At 27.7% G+C, this 13,711-nt stretch overlaps 2 protein-coding genes and 1 pseudogene across 2 annotated transcripts; all 3 read left to right on the top strand.

The window, feature by feature from the left end:
- Window positions 1-1,357: 1,357 nt before the first annotated feature.
- Window positions 1,358-3,974, top strand: LOC107416806 (probable glycosyltransferase At3g07620). Its single transcript, XM_016025341.4, has 4 exons — window positions 1,358-1,754; window positions 1,924-2,141; window positions 2,680-3,028; window positions 3,272-3,974. The coding sequence occupies exons 1-4, from the start codon at window positions 1,587-1,589 to the stop codon at window positions 3,932-3,934; spliced, it is 1,398 nt and encodes a 465-aa protein (XP_015880827.1). The 5' UTR covers window positions 1,358-1,586; the 3' UTR covers window positions 3,935-3,974.
- Window positions 3,975-8,610: 4,636 nt separating this feature from the next.
- On the top strand, window positions 8,611-9,659 carry LOC125418245 (uncharacterized). Its single transcript, XM_048472667.2, has 3 exons — window positions 8,611-8,838; window positions 8,956-9,034; window positions 9,165-9,659. Exons 1-3 carry the CDS (start codon window positions 8,833-8,835, stop codon window positions 9,446-9,448), a joined length of 369 nt encoding a protein of 122 aa, XP_048328624.2. The 5' UTR covers window positions 8,611-8,832; the 3' UTR covers window positions 9,449-9,659.
- Window positions 9,660-12,090: 2,431 nt separating this feature from the next.
- Window positions 12,091-12,746, top strand: LOC125422057 (probable glycosyltransferase At3g07620; annotated as a pseudogene).
- Window positions 12,747-13,711: the final 965 nt, after the last annotated feature.

Raw genomic sequence — 13,711 nt, 5'->3', positions numbered from 1 at the left:
TGTTATCAACATACATGCATCATAATTTAATTGTAGGTTTTTAATTTTAAAATGTTAAAAAAAATAAAATCAATTAATTAATTTTTTATGTTTAATTTTGAATCTCAATTATTAATCGTTAAGATCAAATTATTTTATCATCAAAAATTTTGAAAGGTAAAGAAATTCAATTTAAATGTATATTCAAATATATCTAAAGTGTTAAAAAAAATGTTTTTTTTATAAAAAAAAGCAAAGAATTTAGATTTTGTGGATTCCACAATGATGATCATCAAAAGAGAGTATGGCTTCGGTTGTAAGATGTCCTCATACGTATGAACGAATAAAAAAATTTATTTCTTGGACAAATTATGAGGGAATAATGTATAAACAAAAAAGTTTATTATAATATTGTTTTCTATTTCCAATCTCAATACTAATTTGTTAATTTGTATTAATAAAAAATTGATTTTTTATTTATTTTATTTTATCAAAAAACACATTTCATAAATTAAGCAACAGGATTACAAATATCATTTGGATAGCCTGAGAAAGCCAACAAAATTGAAAAACAATTGATTAACTAAAATAAAATTATAATTATCAATATTGCACTTAATTTTTGTTTCTTCCTTACGTTTCCATCACGCAATAATACTTTCTCTAGCTTACACTTTCCAACGATTTGGAAATTTGATTTCCTACCTTTCAATTCCATCTTTTCCAAAAAATTTTCTACTTTTTTTGATCATCCAATTCCATATTTTCGTTGATACAATTTCCAATGCGTGGAAGAAACATAACAAAGACTTTATTAAGATTTCCATTCACATCATTTCAAAGATAAATTTCAGCTAAACTATTTCAAATTTCTATCTTATTGTAATTATTTAGATTTCATACGTGGAGAATCACCATTAATCTTTATTTTATTTTTTATATTTATCAAAATAAATTTATTTGTCAATTTTCATCAATTAGTATTAAAAATTTAAAGGAGATTTAAAATCAATACTTTATAATTTAATGATTAAGTGAAAATACAATTTTAATTTTCAACTGTTAAAATTAATAAATAAATATTGACGAAACGATGAGAAAGTAATAATTTTTCAAAAATACCCTTGGGTGTGTAGATATTTTATTATAAATAAATCATATTATATATATATATATATATATATATATTCGTTCTAATTAATTAAGTTTGAAATAGATGTTTCATCTACTGGGTTGTCTGATTTGTAATTGCCAATTTTATTATTTCTTTCAAATGAAAAATTTTTAATCAGTTGATTTTTTTTCTTTGACACGTGGCATTCACATGATAATCATATTATAAAAAAAGAAAAAAGAAGGGAAAAAAAAACAAAAAATGCAATCAATTAAAAACAGAATTTTTTTGTCCACAAACCGAAGATTTGGTCAATTTTCCAAGGGTCATCGAAACAATGGCAACGTGGTGCTTCTTGCAAAAATGAAGACATAGAGACTCAGACACGTTGTCAAGGCAGAGAAAACTGCGTCTGTTTTTCTGAGTCTATGCCTTTTGTTACAGAATTAGAGAGAAAAAATAGAGATTAAAAAAAAAAAGAAAAAAGAGAGAGATGGTACAGATTGATGGAAGAGCTTCAAGTATGATTGTGTTTGCAATATTTTCTTTATCTGCAATTTCAGTTTTCTTTGTGACAAGAAGTTCCGAAGGATCAATTTCATGGTTTGGTTTCTATACATCTCCATTAACGGCAAGGACTTCTATTAACTATTCAAACATGGTATTTCACATTTTCTGTGCCAACTCTGCTTTATTTATGCCTCAGAGCTTTCTTTTTTCAATTTTTCTTTAATGAATGAAATTAAAATCAATTATACCCTTCTTCTATTATCTTATGCCATTTGTGTTTCATGTGGAAAATTTTTGTTTTTTGATCCTGTTTTGTGCAGGACAAAAGAAAGCAGAATAATACTTTTCTTGAGAAAAGTGTTAACCACAAAGCTAATATTCATGGAGATGAAAATCTGGAGAAAATTGAAGCTCGTCTTGCTGGAGCTAGAGCATTGATAAAGGAAGCAATGAAAATACAGAACCATACTAAAACTCTTCAAGATGAAGATTATGTTCCACATGGAGAACTTTACAGAAACCCTAATGCCTTCCATAGGTACTCAAACTTTTGTATCCCAACAATTATATCATCATACTTTTATTTTTATTTTTGTTTTTCTACTTTTTCTTTGATTTATTTTAGTTACCCATGTATGCTGAAACATCAAAATTTTTGCTAATTACGTATACATTACTCATCAAATTATCAAATTCAGTTTAACTACTAATTGACTAAAACCTATCTAATAATGCATACTGGGGAAAGAATCCTCAACAATTTGCAATATGTTATTCTAGCAATGTTTATATGCATGTTGAAGAAATTTCAGCAAAATCAATGATGGTTTTCAATAAGAAAACTTGAAAAAATATAATGATTTTTATAGGAAACAACATAATGAACCTGGGAGCTCCATGTGAGCAAACTGAACGCAGGTATACTATATTTTATAATAATATGAGTGACAAAAATTAAAAGTAAAAAAAGTTTTTGGGTCAATGATTGGGCAATCAACAAACTTTTTAGTAAAATCTATAATACTAGTACCAAGTTTCTTCACTCTGTAACTTCAATTTATTTCAATCATAAGCAGGAGTTACCTTCTAATGGAGCGTCTCTTTAAGATATTTGTATATGAAGAAGGAGAGCCACCAATTTTCCATAATGGTCCTTGCAAGAATATATATTCCATGGAGGGTATGTTCCTCAGCTTCATGGAAACTGATACAAAATTCAGGACTTATAATCCTGATGAAGCTTATGTCTATTTCCTTCCTTTTAGTGTTGTGATGATAATTGAGTACCTATTCCATCCCATCATTCGCGACAAAGCAGTTCTTGAGCGAACCGTCGTTGATTATGTTCGAATTGTTTCCGAAAGATATCCATACTGGAACAGAAGCCTTGGAGCTGATCATTTCATGCTATCCTGCCATGACTGGGTAAAATTAACACTTTTATTTTTTATTTTTTCCATATGTATACTATATTTTTTTCTCCAATAGTATTAAAAATACCATATAATTTGCCAAAATATCTAATAAATATACACATATCATTATTTGATCGAGTATAATTAGTTTCATTAGATTCATTTATTCATATATCTAAGTGATATTAATATGTTAACCAATCAATTAATGATCATTTTGATATAAACCCAAAGGATTGTTATCTCTTAATAGGGTCCTCGGGCAACTTGGTATGTACCTCTGCTTTATTTCAGAGCCATCCGAGTTCTATGCAATGCCAATACTTCAGAGCACTTCAACCCCAAGAAAGATGCCTCATTTCCCGAAATCAATCTCCAAACAGGGGAGATAACAAGTCTCACTGGCGGTTTGCCATTGTCTAACCGTTCAATACTGGCGTTCTTCGCTGGAGCAATGCACGGTCGAATAAGGCCTGCACTATTCCAGCATTGGAAGGAAAATGACGTGGATATACAAGTTTATGAAAAACTCCCTGAAGGGATTTCATACCATGACATGATGAGGAAGAGCAAGTTCTGTATTTGTCCTAGTGGTCATGAAGTTGCTAGCCCCAGAATCGTCGAAGCAATCTATGCAGAATGCGTGCCGGTTTTGGTGTCACAGCATTACATATTCCCTTTCAGTGATGTTCTCAACTGGGATTCTTTTGCTATCAAAGTTTCAGTCAGTGAAATCCCAAAACTTAAGGAAATTTTAATGGGGATATCAGAGGATGAGTATGTAAGAATGCAGCAGAGAGTGAAGCAAGTTCAAAGACATTTTAGGCTTAATAATCCTCCAAAAAGATATGATGTTTTCCATATGATAATCCATTCAATTTGGCTTAGAAGATTGAATGTACACGTTACAAGTTGATTCTTAGCACATAAGTATAAAATTAATCAAATTTTAGTAATGACATATGTTTTATTTTTTTAGTACAAGTTTTTTCATTGACATAAACAAAATAAGACAATTTAGGTCTAGATTGGGGGAAAAAATGTTTTTTATGAAGCCAGAATTTGTTAGTATGCTTTGATTGTAGTTTTTCAAAAGAAAGGGCAGTTGGGCACTTTTCAATTCATGCATATGTGAGAATAGAAAACAGAGGAGGGACAGAGCATCCTACCCTGTATCAAGTCATTAAAAATAATAATAATAATAATAATAATAATAAACGTCATTGTTTCCTCAGGAAAAAGGAACAAAATTGAATAACTTTAAGAATTCAAATTCACATGCTTACCTTTCAATATAAAAAGAAAAAAAAAAGTGACTAACATTTTTTTTAATTATTAATAATATACTTTAACATTGGTCAATAATTGAATATTCAAGAAGGTCGTTGTTTAATAAATAAACAAAGTATGAAACTGTTAAAGGATACATAGGATATCCAAATCATTAAAAATAATAATAATAATAATAATAATAATAATAAACGTCATTGTTTCCTCAGGAAAAAAGCACAAAATTGAATAACTTTAAGAATTCAAATTCACATGCTTACCTTTCAATATAAAAAGGAAAAAAAAAAGTGACTTTAACATTTTTTTTTAAATTATTAATAATAGACTTTAACATTGGTCAATAATTGGATATTTAAGAAGGTCGTTGTTTAATAAATAAACAAAGTATGAAACTGTTAAAGGATACATAGGATATCATTATTTTCTGTCCATATACACCCTATTTAAAAAATTGAAATTTTACCTAGCTACTAAATAAAAATTGAAACTGTTATACCTAAAAGATCACGTTGTGTTTTTTACCTAAATTTATAGTCTAAAAGCATAAGAGACAAGTTTTTCCAAATTTTTACTCAATTTTTTATTTTTAAAAAAAAACTTTAAGCCAAATCTTTATGGACAACCAAAAAAATAAAATAAAATAAATCATTTCACACTACGTAGCTTCTGCTTTAAATGCGTGGGGTTTCACAGTGCCCATTGCCTTGCTGGTTTAAAAAAAAAAAAAAAAATGCCTTTTGTTATTATGGTAACCATGATCTGCCATGAAATTCAAATGTCCAAGTAGAGAAAAAAAAAAAAAAAAAAGTAGCAAGTTGATTGACTATCCTTAGAAGGGTACTTTTTAATACTAGATTTACAGTAAATAAATAAATGCCTCAAACTGAAAATTACCATGTTAGCATAGAATTTCGTGAATAGTGATAAGTTGCAAAATTCATATATATATAATGATAAAATACCACTTTTGGTTCAAATTTTCAACTGTGGTTGGAAATTTTATGGCTGAAGTACAGAACTTATCTACTTCATCATAAACAATATCCAAATTTAACGATTATTCCTTTCTCGACCCCAAAAAAAAAAAAAAAAAAAAAAAAAAAAAAACTATAATGTTGTCTGCTTTGTTCTACTCTGATTCATCATGTCAATAAGTTTCTCTTTTTTTTTCTTTTTTATTTTATTTTATTTTTTTGTTTGGGGAAACCCAGGCAGCATTATAGTTTGTTTTCTACTTTTGAGAATTATTTGTTTTTATTTTTTATTTTTTATTTTTGTTAGGAGTATAATTATTTACCAGTAGAATTATTCACTTTTTTTTTTTTTTGAAAAAAGAATAAGAGCAAAACATTGGAATCTGTCTCACCAATGAATTAGTCCCATGTCATTTAAATAATTTTTCTTCTCTTTTCCTTTTGTCAAAAAAAACAAAAAATCTGCATTTCCATCTCCTTCTCTTTTTTTTTATTATTTTTTTAAAAAAAATCCCTGTGGGAAGAACAAATTATAGCCAAGCTTTTTCCAAAAATGCAAACTGCTTTTCTTTTTTTAAAAAAGAAAAAAAAAATTATTCTTATTATGAAAGAGCCTCCGGTCTGTCTTTTTAGATTTTGTTGCTTTCTCTGCCAACATGAATCAAACAAATTTGGCAAACGTGAAGCACAAACATGGTACGTTACTATTTCTTGGTCCTTTTTTATAGTAAACCAAGAAGCATATGGTAAGCCATACAAATCATACACAAAGATTTTTAAATAGGTGGCACTTATGAAATTTATTTATCAAATAACATGGAAAATCATTGTAAAAAATTAATATATACTAAAATATATATAAATATGATATTAAATGAATGATTTAAACCAAATACAAACCAATATACCACTTGATAATTATTTTGATACCTCCCATTCGAGAAAAGAAGAAGAAGAAAAAAAAAAACTAATAATAATTATAGCAACACTACTTTGTATCAAAGAAAATATTTAGCATCACACCGTTCTAGAGCTTTTATTTATTTATTTTTCCCAAATTCCACTGCTTGTATTTAATTGTTCAATTAATTTCATATATATGCTTACTATTCAAGAGGCTAACGTTTGGAAAAGAAGACTGGAAGTTTCAAATGTGTCCAAGTTTAATAAGTAGACTAAAAGACCAATGTCCCCATAGTCCGTGGACTTGTTGACTTTATCAAGCCCTACACTGGAAATTCAATGAGATATAGATAGATTGACAAGTTTTTAATTGATTTAAAAGGGCTTAATAATAATAATAATAATAAAAAGACATATTTTGATAGACATCTTTTGACATAGACATTGACGATAATAATAATCGTTAAAATTATTTTAAATATTTAGATTCCATGAAAAAAACATTTCACCTCAACAAATGTCAAAATCTAAAAAAAAGAAAAAGTAAAAGAGAGATAAATATTGAAAATTAATTTGGTGTTATAATAATAATAATAATAATGGAAAATGAAAAATGAAAGATTTTGGGAAAAAGTCCAGGCCAAGTGGTAACCGTGTGGGACACCTCACTGTTATAAGAAATATCATATAACAATGGTTTCAAATGCTTCCCAAAAAGCAGAGACCACTTCTTCCTTTGACTATTCTCTTAACCATTTCGAAGCTTTGAAAAGTCAAATCCTTAATTCCCTAAATATAATCTAATAAGTCTGTATAACAATAAATAAAAAATTTCATATCCCTCACTAAATGCTAGATTAGTAGTCTCTTAATTAGTAAGCTTCTTCATAATTTTTCCCCTTAATTCCTTAAAATATAAATATATAATTGATAGTGGTAAGAAAATAAATTAAGCAAACAATTACTAATCAAGTTGAATCTTTTTCAGAGAAAGTGGAGGATAATGATGAATCGTAACCATGGATCATAAATGTGATTAATTATATGAACAATAATATACAACATGGATATTAAAATATGTAGAGAAGAGTTAATATATATTGACTTGGTACAAGTGTACTATATATGTGGTTAAGAAATTTAACTTTTGTAGAGCAAACCTAGCAAGTTAATTTAATCAAATATTTTTGCATCATGGTTATTTATTTATTTATTTCCATAAATGTCTTGGAAATAAATAATAATTATTATTATTTTCTTTTGGCTGAGAGAAACAATTAATTATGTTGTGAGATGAATTCAAATGTTTTGAATTATGCAATGTAACTAAAATGAGCGTACATTTTGTTTGTTAACAGTTCATTCTACCACAAGTACGCGGTATAGAATACTTGACATGTAGATTTGACAATGAGTGGTCGTTTTCAACTATCACTACAAGCAAAATGTTAATATAGTTTAATTTTTATAAATAAAATATTGGAGAGAATTATTAAGATTTTTCTTTATTGCTTATAAAGGTTTTGTCAATATGTGGGATGCAATGGATTAATATATGGATTATGAACGAAATTTGACAGATAAAGCTTTAATATGAGTAGCAGCATTTATTTATAAAGTTTTGATATTTATCATCAATTTATATGAAAAAATTTAATTAAAACTTTTTGATTTTATTATTTTTATATTAAAATTTTAAAAAATAAATTTTTCATTGAAATTATTTAAATTGTTTTTTAATATGTAAATTTTATTAGTGATGGATCATTAAATATTTTTCTTATTTATATTTATCCAGTAAGTAGGTTTTGATTAAATATATATACATACATATATAGATATAACAGTAAAAACAAGGATGATAAAAAAAAATTTAATTCTGGTATTTTTACTTTTATTTTAATTTGGTATTTTTATTATTACTGTATCTCAAATAACATGAGATATTTTTTTGAAAATCAATATAAATTTGTGTGAACTATAATTAATTGATATAAATTTTAAATTTATCAAGTGAAATTTCAAATTTTTAACACAAATTTAAAATGCTCATACTTGATTTCAATATCCGTTTATTTTAATCGGGTATTAGAACAAACTAATTTTCTTGTCTCAAAGTATAACAAATAGTTTATTTCTTAAAAAATATACAAAAAAATATATCTCTAAAGAAATATAATAATTGAAGTAAAACCGAAAACATTATAAGTCAATATTAGAAGAAAATAAAATTAGTCATATAGAAAAAGAAAAAAAATATTATTAAAAATTAAAATCAAATTTTGTTGCAAAATTCTAGATATCAATAGCAAAGGCTAATTCTTTGCAAAGTAACAAAAATAAAAATAAAAATAAAAAAAATAAAAAATAAAAATTTGACTGGCTTGGAACCTGCTAAGCAAAGTGTAGCGAGAGAGAGAGAGAGAGAGAGTGTGCTCTTTCCTCTCAAGCTCCTCTTCTCCTCCAAGTGGAACTATATAAATATTAGCCATAGCTTCTCTCAAAAGCCCAACCAACCCATTTCACAATAGCTCCATTGTACTCTCTCTCTGTCTCTCTTACTAGCTCTTCAGAAAGGTTTTTGCCTTTTTGGGTCACCCTTTTTTTTTCTTTTTTTCCCCATCTTGAGCAAACCAGCAACAAAAACATGAAGGTATGCTCTGTTTATTCCATTACCAAACCATTTTCCTTGTGTTGGAATATCATAAACTTTTTGTGTAAAACTCAAAGTCTGTCGTCTAATTTGTTGTTTTTCGTTCATTTTTTGCAGCAAAAGGTGGTAATCAAGGTGTTTCTGAACGACCAGAAATCCAGAACCAAAGCAATCAAAACTGCAGTTGGTGTTGATGGTAAGCAGCAAAGAAAAAAATATTTGGATTCTCTGAAAAACATCATTTTTTTTTTTCTTTTTTTTCCACTCAACCCATTTGATTGTTTTTCTTTTACTTAGAAAATTTGGGTTTTCACATATATGCACAGGGGTAATACAAGCAGCTCTTCAGCAGGAGGAGAATCAAATAGAGGTAACAGGGGATGATTTGGATGTGGTATTGCTCACCACTTTGCTGAGGAAAAGCCTGAAGTATGCAGAGGTTGTGAGTGTAAGCCCTGTGGAGGATAAGAAGGAAGAGAACAAAGACGATCCACCACAGCTAGTTTGGACACCATATGCTGGTGGTGTGCCTGTTAATGTTATATATGATCCATACCAATACCAGTACCAATACCAATACCAACAAGATCCATCTTGCTCCATCATGTAATATCTAATATCGAAAAATATAGAAGATAGAGGAAAAATTTGAATCGGTGTACGGAGAAATCATTTCATACCATTTGGCTTCTGCTTCAAGTGTGTGTGGTTTTCACAGTTTGCATCATTGGGTTCAAAAAGAGTGATGATAAATTTTGAGAGGAAAAAAAAAAAAAAAATCTATTTTGTTATATATAAAGATAAATTATCACTTTTAGTTCGACTTTTCAACTGCAGCTGGAAATTTTATGGCTAAATTACAGAACTTGTGTACTTCATCATGAACGGAATCCAAACTCAAGGATTTTACTCAAAAAAAAAAAAAAAGAAAATGAAAAATTATGAGAAACTTAATGACATAATAAAGCAGAGCAGAAAAGAGCAGGCAAGATGGTCAGCAAATGTAAATCTTACAGATAAGCAAGCTCACACGAAATTGGGATAGGAATAAAACTTCTTTCATTCAAACCTTCAATATACAATTGAGAGACATATATTCATTCTACCATAACTGCACGGAATAAATATCCATCACCATATAATGCCAATCATAGACACTAAGTGATCTATAATAATATTAATAACTAATAATTAAATAAAAAGATATTTTCCTACACGTAAATAATAATAATTTTATAGGTTCATATCAACTTACGAAGCCTTCATCTTCGACTGTGTTTGGGATCTGTCATGGAGTCGGAAAAAAAAAAAATGTATATTTCATTTTTGAAATGTAAACTTCTTTCAAAATATATATATATATTTGAATTGTAAACTCTCCATTTGAAATGTAAAATTTTTTATTTCAAAAAAAAAGAAAGACATGTATAACTTTTAATTATTTCATATTTTTTTATCAGAAAAATAGAATTGTATGAATTTTATTTTATTATCTTTGTCAATAATTATGCAAACTTATTTTTTTGGGAAAAAAATACAATTACGTATGAATATTAATTTTCTTTTGTTAAAATCCCGAAACGAGTTTTAAATCTTCTTGTCTGTATTTTTTTTTTTTTTATAAATTTCATAATGCATTTCATCTTTTTTTTTTTTTTCAGTTTGTTCTCTACTTTTGAATCATTTTTTTTTTCTTTCATTTGATTCTTTGGTTAGAAGTAGATTTATTTACCTTTAAAATTATTTATGTAGGGTGAATAAAAAGGTTTTTTTTTTTTTGAAAAAAGAATAATAGCAAAACATTAAATCTGTCTCACGAATGAATTAGTGCCATCTCATTTAAATAATTTTACCATCTTTTCCTTTTATTAAAAAAAATCTCCATCTCCATCTCCTTCCCTTTTTTTTTTTTTTTTTAAACTTATTATTTTGTTTAAAAAAAACCAGTGAGATAAAACAAAACATAGTCAAGCTTTTTCCAAAAATTCAATTTTTTTCTTTGTTAAAAAAAAAAAAACAAAAAAAACTTTCTTTTTCTTATTAAAGATTCTTCGGTCTGTACTTTTAGGTTGTTTTGCTGCCTCTTCCAACATGAATCAAATTGTAATGTCTCATTTTAAGAAAATTTTTGGAATTTGAAATTTTGGATGGTTTGATCAAAATAGATCAAGTTTGATTAAATTGATTTTTTTTTTTTAAATAGAATCAAGTTTGACTTTTTTTTAGATAAATTTTGGCTATGAGTTATACACCATTGTGTAGAGTTCCGATACAAATTCATTTACTAGAAATACTTCAAATTTTGAGTTACGATTAAAAGTTATAATTCTATAACAAATTTAAATTGATATTTGTATCAAGGGGGTGCATTTAATTATGATTTTAATTGAATTTTGTAGATTTGTTTTAGTAATTGACTTCTACAAAATTTATAAATTTCTATTAACTTTTATGGAGTTTACAAAACTTTAATTGATTTTTATGGACATTCATTTTAAAAGACTTTGATGGAGATTAATAGACTTCTATAAACATTGATCAACTTTCGTAAATATTGATAAACTTTTATTGACTATTAAATATAAATATAAACTTTATAGTAACAAAATTATATTCACATATAAATAAAAAAAATTTCATAAGAATCACTTTAAAAAGAAAAATTGGTTAGAAAAAAATAGAAATGAAATTTTATAACCTTCATAAAATTAATTAGAAAAAGTTTATAGTTTATAGTTTCTTTTTTTCTTTTTTCTTTTCATTTTTTATAAAAGTCTACCTCATAGGGTGGATCCTTGTGGGATTATCATCCTTACAGGAATATTAGAGTTTTTTCTTTTAATTAGAAATTGGTTGCAAAATTAATTTGTGAGATAATTCAATTTTATTTATTTTTAAAGTCTTCAAAAAATTTGGGATAAGTGAGAGGAGAATTTTTTTTAATAAATATTTCTAATTTTGATTTAAAAGTCAATAAAAATTATAAATTTAAAAAATCAACAAAACTTGTTGACATTTTAAATACTATATGATTTTTATAGATTTGTAAAAAAAATTAACTGAATATTTGTTAATTTTTATAAAATTTTAAAGAGTCATACAAAATTAATATTAAATATCCCCAAATTTTTATAAAGTCTTTAAAAGTTTAAATTAAACAACATGGCTTTTCAATTCCATAAAAATTTACAAAAATTAATTAAAATTCCAAGGTTTTATTTATATATCTAAATTATATTAAATTATATTAACATGTTAACTTGGTACGTACCTCTGCTTTATTTAAGAGCCATCCGAGTACTATGCAATGCCAATACTTCAGAGCACTTCAATCCCAAGAAAGATACATCATTTCCCAAAATCAATCTCCAAACATGGGAGATAACATGTATCACCGGTGACTTACCATTGTCTAACCGTTCACTATTGGCATTCTTCGCGGAGCAATGCACGGTGTAATAAGGCCTGCACTGTTTCAGCATTGGAAGGAAGACGACGTTGATATACAAGTTTATGAGAAACACCCTGAATGGATTTCATACCATGACATGATGAGGAAGAGCAAGTTCTGTATTTGTCCTAGTGGTCATAAAGTTGCTAGCCCCAGAATCGTCAAAGCAATCTACGCAGAATGTGTGCCAGTTTTGGTGTCATAGCATTACATATTCCCTTTCAGTGATGTTCTCAACTGGGATTCTTTTGCTATCAAAGTTTCAGTCAGTGAAATACCAAAACTTAAGGAAATTTTAATGGTGACATCAGAGGATGAGTATGTAAGAATACAGCAGCGAGTGAAGCAAGTTCAAAGTCATTTTAGGATGAATAATCCTCCAAAAAGATATGATGTTTTCCATATGATAATCCATTCAATTTGGCTTAGAAGATAGAATTTACATGTTACAAGTTGATTCATAGCTCACGAGTGTAATAATTAATCAAATTTAGTAATTATATATATGTTTTATCTTTTCAGTACATGTTTTTCATTAACATAAACAAAATAAGACAATTTAGGTCTAGATTGGGGAAAAAAATGTTTTTTAAGTTCCAATAGCAATTTTGCAGGGTAAATGTTGTTTTGTGATTTTTATGCAGCCAGGTTTGGTTAGTATGCTTTGATTGTTGTTTTTCAAAAGAAAGGGTAGTTTGGCACTTTTCAATTCAATGCATATGTGACAATAGAAAACAGAGTAGGGACAAAGCTAAAAGTAAAATAGAGATGAACAGTGTGGAGAAAATGCAGTAATCGTGGAAAGCTTACTTTACATTCATGAGAAGGAGTCTTTAAGTACACAGTACAGTACAAGAGTGTTTGTTAAAGATAAACAACTAGTAACTATATCTATATACACGTGCAATATCTAAAATACAAACAAACAAATAGATAGAGTTATGAAATAGAGGTTGATTTATCTCTATTATGCCCCCTCAAGCTGGTGGTATTGGAAAGAAATACGAAGCTTGGGTCTAAGAAATAGCAGCCGTTGCGTGGACAGTGGCTTGGTGAGGGCATCTGCTAGCTGTTCTTTGCTGGACACATGGCATACGCACAATTCACCATTCGTAACTTTTTCACGAACAAAGTGAAAATCTACCTTGACATGCTTCATCTTGGAATGAAGAACATGATTGACACAAATATAAGTAACACCAACATTATCACAATAGATAACATGAATACTTGGAAGAGAAACTTGAAGTTCATGTAGTATGGAACGAAGCCAACATAACTCAGACGTTGTTGTTGCCACAAAACGATACTCCGCTTCTGTTGAAAATCTAGACATGGTTCTTTGTTTCTTGGACATCCAAGAAATAGGATAGGATCCAAGAAATAAAACAAAAGCAGATGTGGAGGTACTGTCATCCTTGT

The sequence above is a fragment of the Ziziphus jujuba genome, chromosome 4 (genome assembly GCF_031755915.1).
Source record: "Ziziphus jujuba cultivar Dongzao chromosome 4, ASM3175591v1".
Taxonomy (NCBI): domain Eukaryota; kingdom Viridiplantae; phylum Streptophyta; class Magnoliopsida; order Rosales; family Rhamnaceae; genus Ziziphus; species Ziziphus jujuba.
The sequence above is the reverse complement of the archived record's forward strand: the minus strand, read 5'-3'. Positions and strand labels throughout refer to the sequence as shown.

Bases quoted from the DNA above. Each gene is read 5' to 3' on its own strand.
- LOC125418245 (XM_048472667.2), top strand. The intron at 9,035-9,164 runs GTAAGCAGCAAA...ATATATGCACAG, and splicing joins AACTGCAGTTGGTGTTGATG to GGGTAATACAAGCAGCTCTT.
- LOC107416806 (XM_016025341.4), top strand. From the start codon at position 1,587: ATGGTACAGATTGATGGAAGAGCTTCAAGTATGATTGTGTTTGCAATA. The intron at 1,755-1,923 runs GTATTTCACATT...TGTTTTGTGCAG, and splicing joins CTATTAACTATTCAAACATG to GACAAAAGAAAGCAGAATAA. The intron at 3,029-3,271 runs GTAAAATTAACA...ATCTCTTAATAG, and splicing joins TGCTATCCTGCCATGACTGG to GGTCCTCGGGCAACTTGGTA.